The sequence below is a fragment of the Larus michahellis genome, chromosome 7, assembly GCF_964199755.1.
Source record: "Larus michahellis chromosome 7, bLarMic1.1, whole genome shotgun sequence".
In the NCBI taxonomy this organism is placed as follows: Eukaryota; Metazoa; Chordata; class Aves; order Charadriiformes; family Laridae; genus Larus; species Larus michahellis.
The window spans coordinates 38,440,654-38,467,333 of NC_133902.1; the positions used below are offsets into that span (position 1 = coordinate 38,440,654).

The window sequence follows — 26,680 nt, forward strand, 5'->3', positions numbered from 1 at the left end:
CTATTCCTTACAGTTTTATGTGAGATGTTCTGCTGGAGTCCTCCCAGATCCCAGCAACCTCTATTTTACCAAGTGACTTTTTGAACATCCGTACCCCTTGAAACTCAAGCCAGAGAAATTTCCAATGAGACTGTGGAAAACAATTTATTTGATAAATTTCTGAAGTGGAGAATTTTAGTAAAACACAGGCATAAAATAAAACTAACTTGTACACTGGGTTTTTGGATACAAAGTAAAGAGTTTGGGATGCCGATACCTGGCAATCACTGTTGCTTTCTCAGAAGCGCACGAATTCATAGCAAGAGCACCAATGGAAGCACTGAAACAAAATTTCACCCAGCCAAACCACATCTTCAGTGTGGTCCTGGAAACAACTGTGTAAACATCAAGGGCCCACAACACCCACGTAGTGATAGCACCTTTGTCAGTATATCTATAGAGTGTGAGTCAAAGACCCTGGCAGATAACGGCAGCCTTTCCCTCGACTTTGCCGGGCTGTGGATGAGGCCCTAATTCAATATATAGAACAGTTAGTGGGTTTCCCTAGGGCCCAGGTGCCTAACTCCTAGATGGTGCTATAGAAAACAGTACTCCCAGAGAGCTCACTCGGAATTAGACAGCTTGGCACTTTTGGAAAAAAAAAAAAAAATATTAAAAAAATCCCACTATCTGGGCTCAGAGAGATTTTCCAGAATGGAGCTTGGACCGTAACACAAGCCATCAGGTTATTCGTGAGGTTCCTGGTTTCACTGTAGGACCATGAGATCAATTAGGGAAGGAGTGCAGTTATGTAGCTTCTTCTAGGGTTTCCCCCCTCCCCGGTGGCTGCTGTCCATCTTCCGTTCGGTCGGTGCTCAGCCTCCCTGCCCTGAACGGGAGTGTCAGCACTGAGGGACGCTCCACCACCGACCTCCACCCCAGCCCTGGGAAGTCAGTGTCCCATCCCATGGCACTGGGGGCCAGACATGCTTCCACCTAGCTTAGGTAATGCAGTCCAGCTATTCTCCCCCCCCCCGCCCCACGCATGGGAGATATGAAACAAACTTGCCAGCCATGACAATGATCCCCTCTCAACGCCTGCTGAAGTGTTGAATATTTCACTTGAAGCACAGCATTGGGTCAGGACCATTGTGAGCTCGGCAAGTGTTCAGCTGATGTATGAAAGAAAAAAGCAAATTAATAAAAACCCCTGTATCTGAAAAGAGCATAATCAGCCTTATGAGACCAGGCTAGTCCTTAGTGGTACAAAATTCCTCATCCTGATTCTTTCTTGGCAAAAAACAGCGGGATGAGGTTGCTATTGGTTTTCTGGCAGCTTATTGCTAGGTGTGCTTGTCTTTGCCTGCTGTGGGAAGGGAGAGGCAGTCATAGGCAGGGAGGGAAGTTTGAGGCTAACAGAGTAGAGATGCAGATGATGAAGCAGGAGGAGAAGGAAGGGGACTATGCGCAGCCAGGCTGTGGCACTATGGCTATCTGCATAGATGCAAATTCCTCAGGTTGGTCAAGAATACTGTTAATTTTTTTTGGTCTGGTTTGTTGGTTTTCATTTTTAGGTGAGACAGAAGCAGGCATGGCCTTGGCAGAAACCCACCTAGACACTCAGTCAACAGCTATCTTCCTGGAGACGGTTTGGTAGAATACACCACGCAGCAGAGATGTATAGTCAGGCACACGGAAGAGGTGGCGCTCCCCGTAGACCACGTCATAATCTGCGCTCTTCCCCGTGACCAGGACACGGATGTTGGGCTCGTTGGCTTGGCTGCCCACTGCCAGCACGTAGATCTCGATGCCAGCCTGCTGAGCTTCCTGCACAGCCCTCTCAATGGCCCTCGCGGTAATCCCTTGAGAGTTGCCATCAGAAAACACCAGCACCCTCTTCTTTGCCCCAGCACGGGAGGATCGCTGATACAGCCCTGTGACATAGCGCAGAGCGGCGTTGACGTCTGTGGCGTCATTAATGAACTCCATGTTGTCAATGGCTTTGGCAATGACTGTGTAGTTGTACTGGAACTGAGCTTCCACTTTCTGCTGGTTCCTGCCACTGTACTGGACCACTGAGACACGCACAGAATCATCCGCAGGCTTGCCGGCCTCCAGGAACCGCTCCGCCAGCCGTTTCACGAACTTCTTGGTAGTCTCGAAGTTCTTGCTCCCCACGCTGGTGGAGCTGTCCACCAGCAGCGTGATGTCTGCCAGCCCAGCAAAGGTGACTGCAAGGGGAAAGGCCCAGGGCTCATTATGCTGTGTTTCTCCTCCTGCCTCTTCCACGGAAAGCCAGTGAAGTCACTGGCTGTCTCACAGGCTTCCTGCCTTGTCAGAAATGGGAAATCCCCACTCTCTGCTAGCTTGGTTTCCCCTACCCCGGTGCCGTCCTACACTTGTCCTTTTACCCTTTCATTCCTTCTTTTATTTAGTTTATGACAGGCTGCATTCTCAGGTTCTTATCTGGCTTAGATAATCTAGTGACTCTTGTTGCTTAAATACAGTGCTGTCCTTGCATGTCTGGGGAACCACTTCATCTCCCAAGACTGGCTTCTTTCCATGATGAGTCTGAGGATTGTATACACTTCTGACTTGGACATGTACCCCACTAAATTCCTCCCTGTACTCACTTTTCAAGTACTTTTCTCAAATATCCCTGCCACGCTGCTGATTTTAATTTGTGCTCCCACCACCACATCGTGATTGATCTCATTACTTGCCTCAACTAAAGCTGGTGAGGGCTAAAATCTGGCACAGCCTCCTCTCTAGGTTTGGGGTACCAGAACAGTGACTGCCTAGGCTTTTCCCCCAGGTGCCTTGGGCTGGCGTGTGTATAAGAGACCCTGAGAATTACTGACAAGGCTTGCTCACTTCTCCAGCCCAGGAGCATCCCTGTTGCGAGAGGTCTCCAAGTCACACATTCCCACAAACTCTCAGTTCCCCCACCACAGCACCCACAACCACCTTTGTGTGGCACGAGGAGTCAATACTCACTTGGGCAGGTGTAGTCCGGACATTTCTTCTCTGTTAAGAAAATTAGAAAGAGTAACGTCACCAGCTTACTCAGGAAAACCACTTCTCCTATAGCTTCCCATGGAGCCAGAGAAGGGACCAAGGGAAGCCAAGAAGCTTACTTCGGTCACAACCACATTGTGCAAGGCACTGTGCAAAGGTTATAAATGTGCACCAGAAAGTGCAGAGGTGCACGCTTGAAAAATTCTGTGGACAGAGATGTCCTGCAGCAGGAGAGGACCTGGACCCAGCTGCAAAGTGTTCTGAGACATGAGATGTTCTTGTCCCTTATTTAGCTAAACCTTGAATGCCATTCTCTACTCTCAATGCCTGCTTAACAACATGACTGGGGGAAGGCAAGGGAGGGCAGCCTGCATTCCTCACCCTTTGGCTGAGGCAATCCTCACTGCCTTCCTTATTGCCTTCAGCCACAAACTTTCACCCACCTTGACAGACATACGAGGTGATGTTCTGCAAGAAGGTGTCATCTAGGAGCTCGGCGTAGTTGTCCCTTTGAATGGACAGTCCTGGCCTGGTTGGTCTGCTTAAACAGGCGATGTCATTCAGGTGATCTGGATTTGGAGGGTTCCGGAAAATGTCACCTATCCCAAGGGAAACCACCTGCAGGGAAGTTAGGGTCCATCACCAGATGCTTTCATCATCTAATGCATAATAAACTTCAACGCCTGTCACTCTGTGAGAGTGCTTCTAGTGGCATGTGTTCCCCCTGCCCTAGCCTTGGGTAGCAAAGACATGGAGTCCCCCAGAAAGCCTGCACTACTCTGAAGCACAGCTGCCGTGTGGCAGTTCCCTGCAGGCAGGGTGCTTCCCGCGTGCCCTTACTGGGGTGACATCGCACAGAGAGTTGAGCGGCGTAGGGTCCCGCAATGTGTCAGAGCGTCCGTCCGTGATGACAATGGCGACGCGCTTGTCAGAGGTGAATCTCCGCAGCAGGTTGTCCTTGGTGAACTGCAGGGCTTCTCCAGTGTACGTGCCCCCGGCTATCCATTTCAGGTTCTTGACTGCCCTGCAAGAACAGACACCAGTGAGCCTGCAAGCCCTGCCCCATGGATACTGAAGGAGACCCTGGGAACACATATCTCTGACACACTTGTGAGGGAGGGCAACATCCCTGCATGGGGCTTTGGGTGGAAAACTGGCAAGATCCTTGGCATCAGCACCACCTACAATGCCACCAACTACTACTTTCCACTAAAGAACATTTAGCATCCTTGTAGTTGCAGGACCTGCTGGCCTGGAGATGGAGGATTGGAGGTCAGTAGGTGTCCCTGGGTCGGGTCTCTGCATGATGCACCAAGACCACACAGACTCACTGTTTGAGTGCCCCTATGTTGTCTATGTTGGCATCCCCCATGGCCACCAGCTCCTGTGTGTTGTCATGGCTGTACTGCACAACGCCCACGCGGGACTCGCCAGCTTCAAACTGTTGGAAAAAAACAAAAGCCAGTTAGATTCAGATAACTTAGGGGGCACTGAAGAGTTCAGAAATCCTGCTGGTGGTTTGTACCAAATGCCTTCACGGCAGGCCCTGCCACCTCTCCTCTACAGAAGGCACAGGTAGAAGGAACCCCAACAGGGGTGGATGCACATGGGGACGAATTTCGTGAGCCAGCCAGTGAAACAAGACCCAAACCCAGGTTTCCCTGCTCAGTTACGTCAACACAAGCCTTTGGCCATGGTGGGTGGCTAGGAATAGATCTTTTTTCAAAACTTTTTTTTCTTCCAACACAGTGGTTTTGCTGCTTAGCTCTAGCCTTTCTGCTTGTTACTGGCCCATGCATGTCCACACAAGTGTCCAACGGCAGGTCATTGTGGCTTTACAGCCTGTGTGTTCCAGATGTGTCTGGTTATACCTTAAGGAAAGACTGGATCCCAAACATCCCTTCCAAATCACAGAGGTAAACGAAATTTCCCATACAGAGCGGGTTACCAGAGAAGAGTTAGGAGAGTAAGCGTTCATGTCCCTCTTCAGACAGAAAGACTCACTACTGGGACAATGTTTCTGGTTTGGGCTGCAAAGGTCCTTTTTGGTAGTGTGCTTAACTGGTAACCTAAACCCAAGCTTGGGGCAGACAAGGGTGCATGGGGGGCTGGCCATCAGGGAGCTAGGGGAAGTTGCAACACACCTCATGTGTTGTCTACTCCAGCCACCTCAAACGCTCATCAGGACAAGGAATAGACTGAGAGACTGACTGATCAGGCAAACGCTTTATGAGCCATCTGCTCTGGGACATGAAGGAAGAGTTCACATCCATAGCAGGTAGAGCCCATTTGCCCAGAAAGAGTGAAATGTCTATATTTTGGGACAACGAACTGCTGTCTCATCTCCATCACATTATGGATCTGGGAGGAATCACGAACCACCCCAGTTACACACTTGAAGCTAAGCCTTGTAGAGGCTCTTTGGAGCGGGGGCATCTCCCCATTTTTCTGCCTGCAGTGAAAAATAAGTGAGTGCACAAAAGCACTGTATCCTGGCACTCCGTGGAAATCTCACCTTCACACGCTCATCCTTGCTCAGGCGGTCGATGACTTTGATGATGAAGTCCTTGGCAATCTGGAAGTTCTGCAGGCCGATGCTCTCCGAGCTGTCCAGCACAAAGAGGAGGTCGACAGGACCGCAGGTGCACTCTACAGCAAGGCACAGGAGCAGAGGGGCTTGTGTTTCCTATCTGAACAGCTCGCTCAGAGCAGTGTGCTTTGCAGGGAGGCATACCAAAGCAAGCAGTTGATGTCTGCTGTTGGTCCTGACCAGGTGGGTGCCTATGCCCTATCTACCCACACAGCATGGTGTAAAATAAAGTGGTAAAATAGCTGCATAGGAAACTCGAGAATCAGTTCACAACTTTTTCCATTTGCATTTTGCTCAGCACCACTTATAAGACACGTAGCATTTCCAAGCTGTGAGTACCCTGAAAACACCCAGTAATTATTCCAAACCCCATTTCCTCATAGTTTTCTCACTTCTTCCATTCACCCAGCCCAGGAGGACAGAGGTGGGCTGGAGGAGGCTGACTCAGCTTGTTCCCCTCTTTCCCATGGTTGAAGGACATCATGTGCCGTTGCTTCCTTCAAACTTTTGGACTACAAACCCAACCCATTGGGAGAGTATCAGAGAAAAAAAGCCAGTACATTTCTCTGCAGACCAGCACAGGGTTTGGAAGGAGGACGACAGAGCTGGATCCACAGCATTCCCTGAACTGACATCCCTTTCAACTGCAAAAAGGGTAGAGAAAATCCACCTGCAGGTTGCTGGCACAGGGAACCTCGACAACACTTTTCAACCTTGACAACACAGCAGCTTCTGAATCCACACAGCCCTCCCCTCATGCTCAGTCCTCCCTTCAAGGCTCTCACCACGTTTCCGTAGCAGAAGGCAAGGAGCAGGGAAAGGGAGGGATGCAAGCAAGGGGAAGGGCTAGTAAATCGTTGCAGAGTGACTTTGCCAAGGAACACTCACCGCAGCAAGCTAGAGGAGAAGGGAGAGAAAGAGAGAGCGTTAAAACGCTTGACACAAGTCTGCTAGTGCAGACTGCAGGTTTGTGTTTCTGCAAACCCAAAGACACCTTGTCTGGACAATTGCGGTCATGGAGGTTTCCCTCCCCTTTGAAATATCCACATCTTGCTCCTGTTCTAGACTGTGTTGCCCCAACCCATAGCACGGCATGCAGCAGAGCTCCGTTTCTGCGCGCACTGATGCACTCTTATTTAAATAAAAATAAAAGTTAATCCTGGAGGGATTAAGTAAATCACCAGAGTATGAAGCTCAAATTCAGTTCCCTAAGAACCCTGTGTCCTTCCAGCATTTCGTTACTGCCTGTGGGCCAGAAACCCTTTGCAGCACATGTGTACTGCTGCTTCCCATGCAGGACACCCCAGAACAGACCTCCCTTTCCCACGGGGGAAAGTCAGGCCCTGCTATTTAAGAGGAAAACATTGTAAAATGCTCCACACAGATTTTACAAAACTTTGCTTGTATTTTCTCTGAAGGATAATTGTGTATGTACTGAGGCACAGACAAAGCAAACCAGTCTGCAGTGTGCTCAAGTGAAACGCAGTTGCACGACCTACTCTAGAGATCATGCTGGAAGTCCCTGGGTCAAGAGAAAGGACAGCAATGTTGCCTCTTTTGGGTTGCTGTTCCAGCTGCAGGGAGGACTTCTCACCTCTCCCCCAGCTCATTAACTTAATTGTGACTCGTGGAAGGGGAGTGATGCCCATGGCATCCCTCTGCATGCTGCCTGGGGATGGCCCTGCTCACCGTGGGCCAGAGAAAAAGCAGCTACTTCCCGCTCAGCAAGAAGTTGCTCAGGGTGGGAGGAGTGGTATAGGGATACTCACAGCACATCTTCATGATGATGTCCAAGATTTCACATTCCTGAAAACAGAGGTAAAGAAATGGTTGAATAACAGTGAAGGCAGCTTCCTGGCTCCCACCTTCCTGCTGCCCACCACCCCTGCTGCTGCTTTGTACCCTCAAAGCAGGTCCTGATCTGGAAATGAGTGACGTGCAAGTGGGGCACACTACAGAGGGGAATGGCTGGTGGCACGAACGAAATCTGGCCAGTGAGACTTTCTGGAACAGTAATGGCGGTAAGCAACCACCCAGCCCAGGAGCACAAGGCTCCCCCAGCAGTAACCCCCTCCCAGGAGCCATCCTGTGGGGCAGGGAAAGCACAGACCAAGCAAGCAGCGCCCTGATCCTGTCCCACTCACATCTGGTCCTGGAGGCCCCACAGGTCCTTGTGGTCCCTGTCAAACAGAAGCATGGAGAGAGCAGTTAGAAGAGCAGCCAGTCCTATCTGCAGCATACTCTGCTGATACCTTGCTAAGCAATGCAGAGCCTGGAAATGTCTCTTGGCTTCCCAGTTGCTGGCCCCTGCACTGGGCTTTGAGCAGGTATATCTGCTTGCTTGCACAATGCCCTGGGGCCGCGTGGGGCTGGGGGGAAGGAGATCCACTTCCACATGTGCTGTGCACACTGAGGTGGGAAGGCAAGCTCTTGCTGCAGGCAGTAAGCACACATACCACGTGAGACATGGCTTGGCATTGCCCCCACAGCACCCAAGGGATGGATGGATGAATGCTATTTCCTTGGAAGATGCCTCTCCTGTAGCCTCCAGGCCAACGTGAGGCAACGCAAGCAAGTGGCAACTCAACACAAACTGAAACACTTTCATGTTCAGGGTGGCCACTCGAAAAGGCTGCTTGCCCTTGCTGAACCTGATCATATGAGAATGCTTTGCTCATGAAAAAGCACAAATGCCTGCATTTTCTACCCTGATTTGGGATAAACACGATTTCAGAGACCCGTGTACCAGGCTGCAGCAGTGGGTTTTCAAACTGCCTTGTTCCTGCTGTGAGGAAGGCCAAGCACAGGAGGTCTGAGGAGACCCCTGCTGCTGGGAGCTCCGTCAGCCCAGCACACTGCTCTCGTCGGTGCAAACCCTGTCAGGGTCCTTGCTTACCGGGCTGCCTTCAGGTCCCCTGTGGCCCTTCGCTCCTTTGATGCCCCTGGGGCCAGGGGTTAGGTTCTGGAATGAAAACAAAACCAAAATCCACTAATCTGCGGGTGTCAGAGTGCAGCACCTTCCCCTCCAGATGTCTGCTGAGCCCTGCTTAACCACAAAAATGTTCTCTGAGATTTCTGTACCCAACCAAATGGGTTAGGACTTGGGAGGGTCAGGATGGACACTGGGAAAATCTCCCTCCACAGGACAACGTTGCCGCATAGGTGCAACCATTGGTGCTATCTGGAAGCACACAAAACCTTGCAGAGATGATACCTACCTCAACCTAACAGATCTGGAGGTCTGTCAGTCATAAACTATAGAACACAAAATGAACATCTGGAAGGAGCTCCCCTTGCCATCAGACACTGCTCAGCGGCAAAGGTGCTTGCAGACTTACAAAGTCGGATGGGCTCTGATCTACAGGCAAGGTAGTGTCAGAGATCCAGCCCAAAGCTCCTGCACCATGTTCATAGAGAAAGACGATTCAGCCCTATAGAGATTACTCACATCATTGCCAGGGTCTCCAGCTTCTCCTTCATCACCTTTAGGACCAACATAGCCTTTCGTTCCCTGAAAAATAGTACAGAAGAGTCTCCTGCATGGACAGCTGTTGATAGTGTGGTGAAGTCGGTCCTGGCGTGCAGTGACCATGTGAGAGCTGGTTGGGAGGGGGGTGGGTGTGAAGAGCAGTGTATAGGCTCCCTAGCACCAAATTGCAGCGCTATTGAGGGTGGCTTTCACTGTTATAGCACCATCCGATTTCTCCTGGGTGGCACTCCCAACGCCAAACTCTGGCTCCAGGGCATCAGAGAGCACCCAGCCCAGGCTGCAGCCCTTGGGTGTTACTACTAGTGCACCAAGGCAGAACAATTCCACTAGAAGCATCCACTGCAGGGAAAGGTGGGCAGAAAGAAAAGAGGGCTTTGGAGGAGCAAGGCTGTTTCAGGGAGTCCATTTCACCATGCAGTTGATGGAGAGGCTCTAGGTGCCAAACCACTGGCTAGGGCAACTTCTGTTGGGCTTATGCGAAAGCAGCACACTTACATTAATGCCAGGGTCACCTCTGTCTCCTGGCTGCCCCTGGGGATAAAGGAAAGGAAGCATATTAGGTTGGACAAGCAGAAATAATGGTCTTAGAGTTTCAAAGCAGCACAAACAACTTACCGGGGCACCTGTGAATCCAATTGTGCCATTCCCAGGAGGGCCATCCTCCCCCTGGAAAGCAAGGGAGAAATATATGAGATAATGAAAAGTAGAGCCCCTAGATTGCACGGCAGCAGGATCTTCCCCTCCTTGGACAGTTTATCTCTACAGCAAAATGTCTGTGCAAAAAATATATGACTGGTGGTTTGGACAGTGGTGCAGGCAGGTAAAAAGACCACCTTGCTTGTGTGTGACCTGCACAACCACTGTCCCTCTCAGAGAGTGGGGATATGGCCACAGGCTGGGAACAGACTGGGAAGTATCAGGTCTCTGTTGCTGGAAAGTCTGTCTCAAAATACAGCTCTTTGAGCCTACAGATATGGTGCATATTCAAAAGCAAGCTGCTTGCAAATTTTCCCAGCGTCTCAGCTGTGTGTGAATGTAATCTCTTTTCTCTCTGAGCTGGATCATACTGTGTGGAACCAGCCTGCTCTACATCCTTTCCACATGGTGTGCAAACCCCCCAGACAAATACCACTTACCCTTTCTCCCATCAGGCCAGGGTCTCCAGGCAGCCCAGGTGCTCCAGGCAATCCCTTTGGGCCCTGAAAAGAGCAGAAGCAGCAGTCAAGCACAGCACACTATTCTTTAAGCTGGGAAGACAATACCTTATGAGGCAACCAGATGCCATCATGAGCCCATCATGGGAGGTGTTTTGCAATGCAAAGCTCACGGCTGAGTTGGGGATTCAGCTTGCTCCCTGCCCTGGGCATCAAATCTGCTGGCAGATTGAAGTGGTTGCCCTTGGAGAGCGTCTCCCCAGCTTCTGGGGTTGGGAAGCCACGTGGCTTGTGGTGTGGCTATACCCTCTCCATGACATGGTCTCTCAGAGGTGGGGGAAAAGGCAGCCATGGCCTTAAGGACCCATGAAAAATGCCTCAATATGTCTGCCAGGAAACTAGCACCTGAGTTTGTACATACAAGTTTCTAAAAATCCAAGGGATTTGGTGACAGCCCTGTCAGGCAGCATGTCCTGGACTTCCCTTCATTCCCTCCCCCCAGGAGATGCTGTGATGAAGCAGTGCTGACCTCATTGCCGCGGGGGCCGTCGTCTCCCCTGTAGCCTTTGGGTCCTGGAGGTCCAGCCTCGCCCTATGGAAACACAAAGAGCTCTCACAACAGGGATTTTCTCTTGATGCTGCTCCTACCCTGAAGGGCTGGTCCCTTCATTTTGTGATGTATCGGGTGGGGGCATCTGCCTCATGCCTCACACCCATCAGTGAGTTGCCTCTGCCAGCCTCACAAGAAAGGACCTGTTGACAGGGGTAATGCAGGTGGGGAGGAGCAAGAGCTGTGCCTGGCTCCCCCTGTGCTCCCCTGCCTTCCCCTGCCTGCACAGGCTGCAACTCCCCACGCTTCCTTACGCCCGGCTTTCTCTGCAAAGCCCTGTAAGAGGCAGCCCTGGCCAGATCCCTGCTGAGTGTGAGCAAAAACTAGAAGCTTTCTGGGACAAGGCGTGACTCTGCAGGCGTAGGTTGAACATTATATGCTTTCAGTGGCAGCTGGGCTGGGGGAGAGAGTAACCTCTGAGCAGAGCCTCCAAGTCCCTAAAAGCCATCCCTCTCCTCCACACCTCAGTCCTGTAACAGAGGACCTGGTTTGGAAGAGGACAAGGGAGACAGGGGTGATGCTTCTAGCAGCAAAGCACAGCTGTGTTGCACAGTGACAACTCATCAGCTGTGACAGAGGTGCCCCAGCGGCACCTTGGTAGAGCACGTCACCCTGAAGGTGACACAGGCCTCCCTCCACAGACGCCCTCTCCATGCCTCAGGGCTTGGAGATGTCTGGGTCACAGACGGGCTGGCAGAAGTCCTTTTGTGGCTCTAGGGAGTTTCTGTCCTCAGGAGGCTGCAGAGCCCTGGCAGTGTGTGCTGGAACAGACCAAAGCTGTCAGTCTGCCATATCCCATCTAGGCAGCAGCCACTCACTCCATCAGCTGCGGGGCTGGCCAGAGACGAGAGAGGAGGTGGAAGGAGGATTTTTTCTCCGAGGGCTCCAATAGATGTACAAGGGAACCCCTCCAATTCTGCTTGGTGCCAACAGCCCTTCACGGGGTTTACTTGCCTTTACAAGATTGGTAATGATGCTGGGTAAAAATCAGGTAATGACACTTTTGCCCACAGTTTCAAATGCTTGAGCAAGGTAGCCAGGTGTGCAGCTGGTCCCCAGGTGGTGGAGATGGCAGAGGTGGGCAGAGGAAAGGCAGAGAGCAAGCTGTGGTGGGAGCGAGTGATGGCTTGGCAATTGGCCCCTACAGCATCATTGCTGCAGGCATTGGTCATGCCAGTTCAAGACTCTTGGCCTCTGAAATATTTCCTGTGACGAGCCACATGACTACAGCCTCCTGACAGGCAGAAGTCAGCAATCGCTCAATGGTACTTGGGCTTCAGCATTGCAGTGGCATGTGCCCAAGAGCTTCCTCCGTATTTTCAGTGCATCATCAGCACCTCCGAGCTTTTGTGGAACTGCCTCAGTGTGGGGGCTCAGCCTAGGCTCAGCCAGACTTTGCAGATGCTCTCTTGCCACCCGAGAGCTGAGGAATCCCTTCCAGCTGTCATCTCTGCTCCTCTTCACACAGCAGCAGCTGGGAGAAACTGGTGCCAAACATCCATGCATGCCGCACACACATTTCTTCCAAGGAAAGGTGTGCAGGTAGGGGCAGAGGACTTAAAATTACACAGTGCAGAGCAGAGCACTAAACTGCCCAAAGGCATGTGATCTTATTTCTGCAGAAAAGCCCAGAAGACAGAAAGCTGGGAATGAGGGACAGGAACTCGTGATCGTTCAACATCAGCCAAAGCTGGATCCACGACACCCTTGGCTTGTGCTAGCCATACGCAGCCTCACTGTAGCACACAGCACAAATCCCTCACAGCCCTCGAGGAGTTCATGAAGATCCAATATTTCAGATTGGGAAATCTTTAGCAGCTCCCTGCCTACTACCTTTCTGAGTGCAACAAGAACTGCAAGAGGAATGGGCACCAAGGCCAGGAAGAGAGAGGCACCACCAAAGCTGCCTGTGAGGATCAGGGAAAGAGCGTGCTGACCTTTAGCTTCTCTCGGATAGAAAGAGGATGAAAGGGAGTCACAGGTTAGCAGGAGCCCATTCCCCTTGCCAAGAGAAATAAGCTCCAAGAGCCAGAGGTTGCAGATAACATGGCTTGAAAAACACTTGTTTGCCAAAGTCCTTCCCCTGCCCAAGCCCAATTATACATTTATTTTCAATTTGGCCAAGCAAAAGCATTCTTCCACAGCTTACGGAAAAAAAGTCCTCTGTTTGCAACTGCTTTTGAAATCTCCCTAGAGCAGTGGAGGTGCTGGGGCAGTCTCTGGTCTGGGGAGGCATTGGAGCTGCTTCTGTGATGCTTCCCTCTCTGGCAGGGGTTTCACTCAAGTTCAGTGCTCCCCAGGAGGGAAAACTGGTGTCCCACGGGCTGAGTGACAGCAGGGAGACTTCCTTCTCCTTTCTCCTCCTCCTCCCCACCAGTGAAGGCTGGCTGGAGGCAAGATCTATCCCAGCCTGCCTCCCCACCATACTTGCACAGCTTTGGCTCCTGGGCTTGCATCAAATCCCCACCTTAACTCTGTCCTCTTTTGCATAGTCCTTCTCTTGCCTTGAACCTGGAATGAGCCTCTACCACACAGAGCGCAGCTCCAGTCCTTCCTCCTTCACTGATGTCAGCCTGCAGCTCCAGTCCATTACGTATACACCCCCAAAAGAGCTGCCAGGGCCACCTCCTGAAATGTCATCTCTCACCACAGCAGTGCCCAGCAAGCTGGATGCTGCCAGACTCCCTTTTGTTGTGGCAGGAGCTCAGTTCAGCTACAGACAGTAGGATGTGGACAATTTGGTGCTCTTCACTAGCATGAGACAAGCTTGAGGAAAGCCCAACTCTGGGCAAGCACAACCATGACACAAGCATGTCCTCTGCGGCATGGTGCAGGTCTGCCATAAGGGTCACTCATGCTGGGGATAATGTGAACGCAACCGCTGTCCTGCATTCCAGATCTTCAAGGCTCTTCAAAACTTGGTTGACCATAAAGGAGTTCAGAAGCTGTCTCATCTTTGTCTGCATGCTGCTTTCCATGTTTAATCCCTTGGGGAAGTCCTGTTCCACCAGTGTGGGAATGTTTATCTCAATACTTCCCTGTATCTTGGGCTCTGTCAAAACTCTGATGGTATGGATGGGAGGGGAGTTTTCTCATAGAGCCCCATCCAAGGGTGATGTCAAAGCATGCTTGCTTGGGTGGAAAGACCCTGTTGGCCATTGCAATTAGTGCTGTTGCCATGATGGATTAACCCAGCAAAACTTCCAGACCCAGAGTTATCCACTGGAAGCTGGGTATGTCTTTGGGAAGAAAAAGCTTTTAGTTGTGCAGAGGACAGAAGCCTTCCTCAGGCTGGAGGTACCTAGCTTTGCTTTCCAGAAAGCCCATGGGGTCTGAGATCTGTTCCTTGAGGCACACGAGGACAAGCAGAAGCTTGCAGTGAGAAGACTTGCAGTGAGAAGACTTGAGAAACACTGGCTTTGGGACACACCATATCTGCAGATGTCAAGGGTGTCAGGGACACCACTGGGTCCCCATCAGGCTATCCTCACTGACACAAGATGTATCATTGACTCCCTTGACTGAAGTGACCAGCATCTGGCCCCAGGCCTGAACATTTTGTGTTGCTGCAGCTCTCGCTTGCCAGTTTCCAAATCTCTCAGACGTGTTGACGTCTGTTTCCATGGGATTGGGAAATGGCATGGAAGTTTCTCTGTCTCCAGCCCAGCAGCCAAGTCTCCATTTTTTTAGCCTTGTTCATATTCTGGCTTCTCCTAGAAATCCCTGCCCCTCTTCAACAGCTTTGCTACCCAGTCCGGAAGATGCTGAGAACTTGCCCCAGGATGCTGCGGCATCAGTTAAGCCCCCTACCCCACTGTTCCCACTGCCCCAGCCACTTCCATCTAGGATGCAGAAAGTTAAACCAAGCTCTTACCTGGTCGCCAGGGGGTCCGAGAGGTCCTTCCCGCCCTTGGTCACCAGGTGGTCCAGGCTCTCCCTGAAAATGCACACAGAGGGAGTGAGAAACTCAAAGAGGGGCAGGTGTAGAGTGCAAAGGACCCTGCATGCAATGGGGAGTAGTGGTGCAGCACCAATAGCACATGCTGGATAGGAACACAGTAATCCAGACAGCGAGGTTTTGGAGGCAGATTCAGGTCTTGGGTAGGAAACTATCAGAGTGTGGCCACCTTAAAGCCAAAAGGAAGACCTTCTGAAGGATGGGAGTGCATGAGTGACATGTTTCAGCCTATTTTGTGCCAGAAAAGCAAATGCTTGGAGAGATCCATCTCGCGATGCTTCTACAGATTCATAGATCTGGCCCCGGCCCCAAAACCATGTAGCGGCTTCTCCCAGCCACACTCTGCAACCATGGCTGCTTTTCTAGAGCATCTCCTGCCCTGGGCAGTCTGCTTGGAGAGGAATTGCTGTCTCCATGCACGGGCAGAGAATCTAAGCTTGCAGCCTTCTTCCTCAACGTCCTTTTCCTGCAGCCTGCCAGCCCTGTGGAGCTAAGGGGATTTCCAAGGGAATGAGCCAGCAGATGAGGAGGGATTTCCTGACATCTCACTGTTGATACTCTCCCCTCTCCTTTGCTAACACTCAGCACCCTGAGCCAGGTTAGGGCTGTTTGCAGAGAACTGACAGCACAGGAGAGCCTGAAAAACCTGAGTCTGGGTGTTTTTGCACCCCAACAGCCGCAACAGAAGGAAGTGACTGAGGGCTGGACACAGATTAGTTCCGCTTTCACTTAACCAGTCTGGACAGGATCAGCCTTCTACCAGTCCAGCAGAGCTGTGTCCCAACAGAGCAGCATGTCTGCCAGACCCAGGCTGGCTCCGGGTCACCCTCCTCATCAAGACCCATGGCCAGGAGCAAGCAAGCTGGTGAAGCAAAAGGAGAGCCAGGAGGCATGACACGTCATCCCTGCAGCCCAAGGGCTTACTGCAAGTTCCTGGCAATTCAGAAGAAAGCTTCCCCCCCGAAAACTGGACTGTTATCCCTTGCAGAGCTGAATGACAGTTAAGCACAAAGCTTCGCACCTTAAAGCCAAGCCACCCCTAAGATCAGCCAGCACCATGCGCTGCAAGACAAGCATCTTTGCACGAGGTGCTACTCTGCCTGCAGCCCTGGGACACGGGGTGAGGCAGCTCCCAGCCTGCAGGGAAGGGAGGCATTCAGAAACTTCCTACGACTGTCACACCTGACTTAAAACTTTGAGGAAAGCGGTTGAAAGCTTGGCGACCTAAAGCCATTTTTTGCAAGCTCAAAGCTTCCAGATGACTAAGCCAAACAGTAAATATGAAACGCAACTTCCAAAGAGCCCTGAGCACCAGTGAAGACGTTTCTGGCGAGGTTATGCAGCCTCGTGCTTGGACTAAAACTTGGAAGGAAGCAGACCATGATCTGCTGAACAATTTAACTCCAGGACATTGGCGTGCCTTCATCTCCTGCACACATCTGCCCCGCACACCACGTGTGGTAGTGCTGCCGCTCCCCAAGCAGTAAACAGGAAAGGGGGAGGCTACCAGCAGCCTCCCGCCAGAGCTGCCCCTCCCCAGAGTGGACCTTTGCCTGCCCCATATGAGCTGGTGGTAGGTACTGGCTGTCCTCGCACCAGAGACAGGGGAAGAGCAGCGTGGTGGCAGCTGCCCATCAGTGCCAGGACACAGCTGGTCACCCACCAGGATGCTGCTGCTGGGAAGGGTGTTCCCCCTCCCATCCGCACCCACGCACGCTGCCCTGCCGCTAACGGCACCGGTGCCCTCCTTCCCAAGTCACCAGTACATCACGCAGCCCCCCAGCATCTGGAGGAGGACGTCTTGCCTCTTTGCTCTCCATCAACTGGTTTTGCAGCCACAAGGCAGTGGCTGACCCTGCTCTTGGCTCTCTGGGTGCGCTCTCCTCTGGCTTTTGTCTGTTTGGTGATCAGCTGCCAGCATAAAGGCGCAATTGCTGGTGGACGATGGCACACCCCCCCGAGGCTGACAGGTAAAGGCACTGAGCTTGCCTGTTGGACCACAGGCTGGTGGAGTTAGACACTGGGCACCTATTTGCAGCCCCTGGCTGCCAAGCATGACCCCATTTGCAAGCAGATGCTGAAAGTCGCCCTGCAAATGCAGTTACCAGCTCTCCTCTTGGCCCGCGGTCACCTGGTGAGCCCGGAGGGCCTCTTTCTCCATTGCTGCCCTGCAAGGAGATGGTGGGAACACAAAATCAGGACCTGCTCACAGCAGGAGCAAAGTTCTCCCTCATTGCCCGCCTCTGAGCAGGCTCACTCCCAGCCCCCCTCCTCCTCTGCAGGATACCAGGCACTGGCCCATTCCGTGCTGGCGCAGTGCCCAGCATCGGTGCCCTCAATTACCCGTTCTCCTGGAGGACCATCTGCGCCTGGAGGGCCCTGCAGAGAAACAACAGGAGTGGTCAGGTGGTGGGGATGGTGGGCAAGCAAGCATGGGGAGCATCATAGGCATGGGCAGAGGACTTACCTCGTCGCCCGTCTCTCCTGCTGGTCCAGGCTCACCCCGGTTTCCAGGCGCGCCCTGTGTGAGCAAGCCACAGGGGTGCAAATGAGAAAAGTCAGCAGGTTTCGGAGCAAAGACCTGTGTGCTGGCAGAGCCTTGGGCAAGCTCTGCTTCAAAGCCAAGGTTGGAGCAGGGGACCTGTTCCTCTCACAGAGGGCAGAGGATGCTCGTGCACAGGTGTTTCACCCACCTTTTCTCCAGGGCTGCCGGGAATCCCCTGTCGGCCAGGTTTTCCATCGTCCCCAGGCTCCCCCTTCACAAGGACACAAGGCACTGTCAAGACTGTATCCAGTGCCCAGTGGTGAACTTCAGGTCCCACAGCACAGAGGCTGTCAGGATCCTGGTGCACCCCAAGCCCCTTTCTTGGCTGTGGTCTCTCCCCAGGGAGCTCCCCATCCCCAGCAGATTCCCCCTGCAACTCCATGTGCCCAGTGCAAGCCACCTTTTCACAGCAGCCCCCTGCAATATCTCAGGGATGCTTGTGCCGGGCTTGCGGGCACCTGTTAACCTTGGGCACGCTGAAAGTCAAACCAGCCAGATCTTATTGTGGGTGATTGTCAGTGTCCTCTAGCAAAGTCTTGCCCCCTAGCAGTCCAAGGAAGCCAGCAATGGGTCGGTTGCCACCCTCTCCCTCTTGTAATAGAGGGATCCCAGCATCCCTCCTTCCACATGAGGCTGGGCAGAGTGGCTCACCTTTCCTCCCTTGGGTCCATAAGCACCGGGATCTCCCTTTGGTCCAGGCGGGCCTTGAGCTCCCTGTTGAAAATAAAGGCAGCATCACTGAAAACCAAGACAGTATCACTATCTGCAGGAAACTGGGCATGGGCTGAGCATGTCAGCAGCCTGGCCCACAGCTCCCCAGTGGGACAGACAGGAGGGACATGTACTCAGGAGCAATGCAAGGGATGGCATGGTACTCTTGCACCATGGAGCCATGCAAACAATGCAGTGGCCACGTTGCTGAAACACTGCAAAACTGAGTGTGCTTCTGCAGCTCAGAGGAAAATAGCAGAAAAGGTGGTTGTTGGGCTGCTGTGGCTGGAGCACAGTGATACTCGTGCCATTATGGATGTGTCATCCTGGGAGCACAGAAATAACCAGGGAAACTGGAGAAATGCAATGTCAGAATAGTGTTTTCCAGAGTCCTCCAAAACCTTCAACATTTTCTGGGTGGCTGGTCACAGCAGGCTGAAATGGGTTAATCCTGGGCTTGCCTATCTGAAAATGAGCTCTTCTTTGCCAAGTTCACTGTGCTGAACAGCCTCCAGCCAAATGCTCCCTCACCATGCAGATTCCCAGGCAGCCCCAGGCAATGGGGGACAGCTTCCAGGCAAGGACAAGGCAGACTGCCCTGGGGGTACCCCCAAGGTACTATGCCCAGGATGAGCATTGCACACCTAGAGGCCTATTTCCAAGCTCAGCAACTCCCTCCCACAGCTCGCCTTCTTGGGGGGCTCCCCGTTTCCATGCGCCATCATGGCAGACCTGCTGCACTGGTTCCTTCACATCCAAGGAGCACCCACAGGGTACGTACATCGAATCCGGGTGAGCCTTTGCAGCCAGGTAAACCAGGGTATCCAGCTTCCCCCTGTCAGACAGACAAAGCAGGGGTCTCCATGAGCGGTGCCCGTAGGAAGACCCCATCCATCATCCCAGAGCCCTTAAAGGAACATTCGAGCCCTGTCCCTGACTGGCAGATCGACATCCCCCCAGGGAAGGAGCACCACTGCTCCACGCAGGACACTAGCTTCATTCCCAGACCCCAAAATGCTTTTGGAGGGGCGAATGTCAGGGTTCTCAGGCTAAGCAAAGTGCCTCAGAGAGGAGATTTACCTTCATGCCATCGATGCCATCAATTCCACGCCTGCCTTTCTCACCCTGAAACAGAGAATAGGCACCATGAATAAGTAATTTCCAAAGACCCTTCTTCCCCGGGCCTCAACCAGAGAGAATAAACGGTGCAAAAATAGAGTCTGACCTTGGCTCCTTTGGCTCCTCTTGAGCCCTGCAAAGGGAAGGAGAGGTGTTAGGTCCCCATGCAGAGCAGATTCATCCCCCTGCCATGCTGTGATCCCCATGCCTGCTGAGTCTGAGGGTGCAGGCATTCACCATGCCCCTGCACACCGCCAATCTCTCCCATTCTGCCTGGCTGTGCCCACTGCATGGTACTTGTCTGATCCCCAAGGCTGCATCAGCTGCAAACTGTCTGATCCCATCAGATCCCTGCTCCTCGCATGGGCAGTGCCCAGAGTAACCAAGCAGGGTGACACAGAGATCTCCCTCCAACATCCGTGCTCTCCTCACCTTTTCTCCTCGACTTCCTTTGTCACCCTAGAGATAAAGGAGAGAGGAAAACGGGAAAATGAAAACTCTTGCAACACAAAGCCTGTGCCCCGCTTAGGTACCATGCCTATGACCCTGCAGCCCTACATACCTTCATTCCTTGGTAGCCAACAGGTCCCATGTCTCCTGGTCTGCCCTAGAGGACAGAAATGTGGTGTTACGGAGGCAGATACTTTTACCATCATTGCCATGGGGCAATTTCCCCCAGGCTCTCGATGTGGGGCTCAGGCCCCAGCTGCCATACCCTCCTGCAGGAGGCTCTCCCATAACTCCTCTCCTCATTTGCCTGGTCTGGGAACACAGAATCATTGTGGAGGGCAGAAGGGACCTTGCCTTCACCTCCACCATCTCCATCCCTTCCTGGGGGCAAGGGAAACTGGGCACTTGGGGACATCATTGGGGATGAAAGGCAAGGGCAGAAAACCCTTGGGAAGGAAAAATGCATGGCATGGGGTTTCCAAGTTGGGAATGCACAAGATGAGTAACTGCACACTCATATGCGTGGGAGAAATGCACCTCCCAAAAATAAGTGTACCCAGTAAAAAAAAGGGAGGAGAAGGGAAATAGTTTCCTCATGCTATTAGCTTATTATTTACTGAAGGTTTCCCTGTAACACTGCTGTACTTGTCATGTCAGAGGACACAGGAGGGAGCCCAGAGTCCACCCCTGGGCTGGCATACATGAGTCAGAGATGTGTCCTTCAGGAGGAACAGCTATTTTGGGTAAGGAACAAGGAAGCCTTGTAGCAGCAGAGGTGGGGACTACCCCGCTGCTCAGCAGGGTGGCTGTTGAGAGCGTCAGCTGTCCATGATCCCACTGACTACCCATGGAAACAGGGTGATGGAGGGGCAAGTGCTGGTGAGGATGCACCTGAGAGGTCTGGCCCTGCACAGAATTACCAGGGCTTGTCCTTTACTTACTGGGTCTCCAGCCTCTCCTTTCTGGCCAGGAAGACCTGGCTTGCCTCTTTCTCCCTGCAATACAGGACAGAAACAAAGTTAGCTCATTATCCCCAGGAACAGAACAATGACCTGTTGAAAGGAGAGCAGGGAGGATGGTAGCAACAATGCTCCATGGATGCGGGGAGCAGATGATGTCAGCTGCATGGGAGCATGGTGTAGGTCCTCATCCACCTCTCCGTGGGGCAGTGGTGGGATGCTGAGGGCCTGTGCTCCACCAGTCTCTGAGCATGCCCGGTGAACCCGTCCCACCACCCCAGTCCCACAGCATGGCCACGGCCAGTCCCTCACCTCATTGCCCGGGTCACCGGGAGGTCCAAGGAGTCCTCGGGGAGGCTGCAGGAGAGAGGTATGGGTTAGACCAGCCACCAAGGCACAGCCTGGGGCCATGGGGATGTGAGGGAAGGGCACAAGGGGTCTCAAAAGCCTGACTCACCTGGCACTCAAAGGAGCAGCACTGCCCAGAGAGGAGAAAACAGCATTAGAAGCAGCAGGCAGCACCAGGGCCAGGATGCACCCTGTTTGAAGGGAGCTCCCCAGGCTGGCAGGAGCCAGGTAGGGGCTCCCTGCAGGACAGGACTGTGCTACTGAGCCCCTCCTTGGCTGTGAGTGACCCACAGAGGACAGGCTCAGGCACAGGATCAGGGGGGAGCGGGGCTCTGGGGGACACTCACCGATTGCTCTGTGTTAACTTTCTGCAAGACAAGAAAGCAAAGAAAGGGGGTTTGAGAGGGGTGGGTGAGCCTGGGGAGGGGGTGGGCTGGGGAGGAGGCAGGTAGTGCTCACAATCATGTCGATGATGGTGTTGATGGTATCCTCCACGTCAAGCTCACGGGTTGGCTTCAGGCTGGTGGCAGTGAAGTTGCGGCGGTAGGCATGGTCCGTGGCAATGATGTTGAGCCGCTGGTCCTACGGTTGGGGGATGAGGACGGCAGAGTGAGACCTGCAGGCACCTGTGCAGGGCCTGTTCCCAGGGGCCACCCTGGGGACCCACATCCTCCCTCCAGGGAGGGGCTCTGAAGGGCACACAGAGCCATGCTGAGGGTCCTGTGTGCCCACTTGGGACAGCATCCTACAGGGAGCACCCCCACTATGTGGTCCCTACCAGGTGGTTGGGGGAGATGGCAACAGAGAACACTTTGATCCCTAAATGTTTGGCTTCATTGGCGGCATCATCCAGGCCTCCGCAGGGCTCCTTGTACCCTTCCAAGGGGTGTCCATCCGTCACCACGATCAGGTATTTATTTTCTTTGTGATGGGAGCCACTGCAAGGGTTTAAGCACAGGATTTAACACTGCAAGGATTTAACAGATTTAGCTGGAGAGGGGTGGTTTGGGCACCTCTGGACACTCACCCCAGCCAGTGCCCCAAGCTATGGTCAGGGGATGCTTCTTCCCAGCAAAGCCAGAGCACTAGCAACCTGCCAACCCTATGCCTATTTTATGCCTAGGTGACCTCCTCTCCCACCCTGGGGACAGCTCTGTACAATGCACAGGGATGTCTTAACCCAGAAGCTCCCAGTCTCCATCCACCAGGGCCATACCACCAGCATCACCCTCTCTGCCTGCCCCAGCCCCGTTACCTTACCTGATGAGCAGCTCCTCGATGCCCCGCTTTATGGCACAGTCAGTGTAGGTGCCCTTCCCAATGTAGTTCACAGCTGAGACACGGTTCTTCAGCTCATTCCGGCCACTAGGCATCGAGGTGAGGCTCTTGATGAGCACAACTTCATCGCTGTAGTGCAGTGCCCCAGCATTCCACACCAGGTTGCGGTCGCAGCGGTAGTACCTGTGCAGACACACCAGAACATGTGGTTTCAGCACAGCTCCCACCTTTGCCTCACTTGCACTGGCCTCCATGCAAAATGCAAATCCTCTGACAAACACTATGGGGCTTTGCAAGGGCTTCCTTCTTTCTCGCAGGGCTGGGACGTGCTTCACATGCAGATCCCAGCCATGGGAGCAGGGCAGTTTGTCCAGCAGGTGGAATGGCAAAGGAGTGTAGCTGGTGGGCATCCGCGAGGGTCAGACAGTTTGGCAGAGAGGCTTTCTGAAGAGGTACTGGGCTGGAACTGAACAGGAGATGCTGAGCCAGAGAGTCAGGTGCATGTGTGCAAGGCAGGTAACCACTGAAACACCCCACGCAGGACTGCAGTGAGTTTTCCACTGCCTGATGTGTTAAAATCTGAGGGATGTCTCCCTCTGAAGGATGCTCTGACTCAGAGATGGATGAGTGTGTGTATTGAAGCCCTGTCCTATGCGCTGACACAGCCTGCACCTGTCACTCCCTGGGACAGAGGCATCACGACTACCTGTGCTTTGGCCAGTGCCCCAGAAAGGGTCTTTTCAGCATGCTGGGGCCAATCCCAGAGGGATGGGGTTGCACAGCTTCCTCACTTCCCCAAGCTCATTTTCTCTCTGCCCAGCAGGATGTCTCCCAAAGCCACCAAACGTTACCCACTGCTGTCCCCTCCACCCGACCGCTGCCAGTTGCCTCGTTATCACCTATGTTGACCACACTGTGCACACCTCAGGTGCCTGGCAGCATGGGGTGCATCGTGGTGGCTTGCAGAGCCAGAGCAAGTAGAGAGCAGCAGAGTGGGAAACAGGGGCGTTTGGGGTGGACTCGGGAGGTCCATCTGTCCATCTGCATGCAGCAGGGACTCTGGACAAAGCCCAGAGCCTTGCTTAGGAGAGAACCATGTTGCGTTGATGGAGGCCTGGCAGGTTGCTCCCAAACACAAGGCTTCTGGTCACTCAATGCCTTGTAAGGTAGCGCTCCTGCCTAGGCAACGGGCAGGTGAGCTGCTAACCACCCCCCACCTGTCTTAAGGTGTGGGTGAGCTCTTGCAACAGGGGGACATCCCTGTGGTGACCAGCACTCATCTCCTGCTGTCCTGAGGGGCTCAGCAAGACCCACGTGCCTCCAGGACTTGTGGTGCTCCTGTGCATCCCTGGGTCTCCTGCTAGCAGGCGAGTCATGGCCTTTGCCTGCAGCCCTTCCCAGCATCACCCCGCTCCGAGATCTGAGAGCTTTCATGCTCCTGGGCACCCCTGGTTGACCTCACCCTGGGAAAGCCAGGGTGAGACCTGGATTGGTGGCTGCAAGGGTGGGTGAAGAAGAGGCAGATGAAGATTTGAGCAGTGGGGTGGATAAGGGGCACCCAAAGCTGGGTTCAATGCTGCAGGGTGTCCTGGGATATGCCAGTTGCAAGGGAGGGTTTGCTCTGTGGGGTGCCCATGAGTGCTGGGTTTAACATCAGAGGTGCCCTGCTGTGACCCAAGCACCTGGGTTGTTCGGGGCCTGAGCAGCTGGTGGCACAGGGATCTGCATTGCTTTGGCACTACAGAATAACCACTGGGCCAGCCAGATGTGGTGAGGCTGAGGTGCTGTATCTGCCACTCCAGGAAGCCCTTGCTTTCCTGAGGGGGGGCGCGGGCAGCCCTGCTAAAGGCACGCTGCTGCCCTCAGCGTGGATGGGGTGAAAATGGGGCGGCCGTGGAGTGGGAGAGGGAGGAGACGCTCCCACCCTTCTCCCCGCATCACTGATTTCTTCCTTTCCCTCCATGGATGGGCGTGCAGGGTGATCTCAGCATCCCCACCCAGCACCCACTCCTAAAGCCACCTGGACAAAACCCCAGGAGATGTACCTGTTTGTCAGCTTATCAATGAACCGGTTGGTGAAATCTTTCACTTGGGCAACCAGGTCCCCAAAGGGCTTCACCCTCAGGGCGACACTCTCTGAGGTGTCCAGGACAAAGAACAGGTCCACAGGGCAGTCTGGGAAGAAGCAGAGAGGCAGGAGTTGGTGGGCGGCCTTGCTGCACCGCCTCCCCAGCCCGGCTTCCCGCACCGCCGGCACCCACAGTTGCAGCCCAGCTCGCTTCCTAGCAGGCTCCCAGGGTCTGTGCTCAGGCGACCGCTTTCACATCCTCACCCCATGCGAAACATGCAAGCACACAGGCACGGGTGAGGTTGCTCATTTCTGTTTTGGCACCAAGGGTAAGCTGTATCGAGCACATATTCAGAAACCATCCGTTTCTGGCATTTAACAGCCTCCAATGCTTTTTCTCCCATTTGCATTAAAAGACTACCTTTGCAAGACCAATACTATTTTATATAATAATAAAAAATAACATGGAGCTGCAGCAACCACTTAGAAGGATAAAACCAAGACATGATAGCAGTTAACACAATGAAGAATTAATGATTTTCTGACACACCCTGGCACAAATGTCATTGCAGAAGAAAGCAAAGGCACCTTAAAAGCCAGTGCCAAAACAGAATCTTTCAGAAAGCTAAACTGGTATCAGCTGTTATCCCCCCCCCACTGCATCCTATTGCTACTAGTAACACCTGATAAGAGCCAAGGAGAAAGACCCAAAAAAAGCATTAAAAGTGGGTACATTTTGCAGATCGTCTCTACTCCTACATTGCTTTCCTCAGTAAACACAACTCTTCCCCCAAACGTCCCAACAAAGCTGTGTCAGTGGAGGCAGCGGAGGCATCCACCCGGGAGGGAAACAGCAGCCAGACTTCTCTGCTGATCCCGGGGAAGAAAAACACTCTGGGAAGCAGCCTGGGCTTACCTTCTGCATTTGCGATCCGAGTGGTGATTTCTGGGCGCTGAGCCCATGAGGCCCCCCCCAGGAAGACAACCGGGAGCAGCAAAGTGAGTAGAAAGCCTCGCAACCTCATTTTGCTTGGTTCAGATCACCATCGAGCTGGATTGAAAATAGAAGCAGGGAAGGAGAACCCGGCAGCTGAGAGAGGCCGCCGTCTGGAGGCAGGAGTCACTGAAGATATTTTTTGCCGCTTTCCCCTTGGTTTCCGTGGGAGGAAGAGCAGGCAGGAGGGTAAGGGTGAGGAGGAGACTTCTCTAGCCCAAGGACAGAGGGAGGGATCAGGGGCTGTCAGCTGTGAGTCAGAAATGAATGAGGCATTTCTCCTTACCCTTTTTCTGTACCTTTGATGGCACCCTGGCCACTGGTGCCTGGGAACTCCACAAGCCTCACACAGGGACCTCTGGTGTGGCCATTGCCCAGAATCAGCCCCCGCCTTGGGGGACAGACTGCTCTGTGGAGCGGGGCATTTGGGGCAGTTGCCAGACTGCTTCCTCCTGGTTCCTGGGCTGAGAAAGCTAGGGCAGAAGGACAGACATTCCCATCACATCCTCACCTGCATGAGAGCTTGCCTGTCTTGTCCTGCTAGCCAGGAGAGTCCCCACCACAAGGCAGAGGTGGAGCTGTCCCACAGCCACCCAGGGATGGGGGCCACCATGGAGGCACCTCACCTTCCTCCCTGACTTTCAGGGCTTTCTACTCAACCCAGTCAGACCCCTCAGGGACCCCCACAGACTGGGAACAACCCCCTGAGCCACACTTAGGGCAGGTAGTGGGGATGGGATCAAAGCTATCAAGCCCAGAAGGTAGCAGCAGGAGCCCACACCATTAGGGGTGCCTGGAGACGACCATCTTCCCACCCTGTAGGATGGCAGGAGAGCCTGAGGACCTGCAGCAGGGGGGAGATGGACCCCCACAGCAAGGCCCCCCAAGTTGTTGTAAACTATCTGCTCTCCATGACCGGCACTGGAGACAAGTCCCATGCTGCTGAACTTGGACCCAGAAGCAGGTACTGCCAAACCCCTCATCGCAGTGGGAGCATTACTTGCTATGGGGGAGAGAGGTGAAATGCCTGAAGGCTGATCCTGCTACAGCACAGCTGTAACCTGCTCCGATAAGTACGAGAGGGAACTAAAGGCTGTCATTAAATAGCAAATTGATGGGTTGTCCAGGCCAAGGAGGCACCTTGCCTTTGAAAGCTGAAATGATACCCAGAGAAAGGCTTGGTCTGGGCCAGGCAGAGCATCCTGTGGAAGCCCAGAGGACCAGGACAGCTCCAAGGGGCACAGAGATGACAGCGCAAACCCAGCCAGTACAAATGGTTCGCACACAAGTTGGTTGCATGAAGGCAGCAGGACACCTGATGTGCTGCTTCTTGGGGCCACACAGGACTGGCTGCTACCTCCATCACCTTGCCTTTCACGCACCACTACTCTGCCAGCATCTTTGTATGA

The 26,680-nt window shown here is 53.4% G+C and overlaps 1 protein-coding gene across 1 annotated transcript; it reads right to left on the minus strand.

Annotated features, from left to right (window-relative positions):
* Positions 1–125: 125 nt before the first annotated feature.
* COL6A1 (collagen type VI alpha 1 chain) lies at positions 126–25,450 on the minus strand. The gene is made up of 35 exons (XM_074594973.1): positions 25,194–25,450; positions 24,255–24,384; positions 22,192–22,392; positions 21,710–21,869; positions 21,391–21,513; positions 21,279–21,299; positions 21,041–21,061; positions 20,896–20,940; positions 20,566–20,619; positions 19,737–19,781; positions 19,607–19,633; positions 19,281–19,307; positions 19,136–19,180; positions 18,837–18,890; positions 17,996–18,058; positions 17,493–17,555; positions 17,267–17,320; positions 17,143–17,178; positions 16,905–16,967; positions 14,716–14,778; positions 10,761–10,823; positions 10,214–10,276; positions 9,693–9,743; positions 9,573–9,608; positions 9,036–9,098; positions 8,484–8,549; positions 7,732–7,767; positions 7,357–7,393; positions 6,476–6,484; positions 5,513–5,646; positions 4,329–4,438; positions 3,838–4,021; positions 3,441–3,615; positions 2,977–3,006; positions 126–2,210 (listed from the first exon to the last, which is right to left on the minus strand). Exons 1-35 carry the CDS (start codon positions 25,300–25,302, stop codon positions 1,600–1,602), a joined length of 3,072 nt encoding a protein of 1,023 aa, XP_074451074.1. The 5' UTR covers positions 25,303–25,450; the 3' UTR covers positions 126–1,599.
* Between the last annotated feature and the right edge of the window lie 1,230 nt (positions 25,451–26,680).

Bases quoted from the DNA above. Each gene is read 5' to 3' on its own strand.
- COL6A1 (XM_074594973.1), bottom strand. From the start codon at position 25,302: ATGAGGTTGCGAGGCTTTCTACTCACTTTGCTGCTCCCGGTTGTCTTC. The intron at 21,514-21,709 runs GTAGGGACCACA...CCCCAACCGTAG, and splicing joins CCATCTCCCCCAACCACCTG to GACCAGCGGCTCAACATCAT. The intron at 17,321-17,492 runs GTGGGTGAAACA...TTGCTCACACAG, and splicing joins CCGGCAGCCCTGGAGAAAAG to GGCGCGCCTGGAAACCGGGG.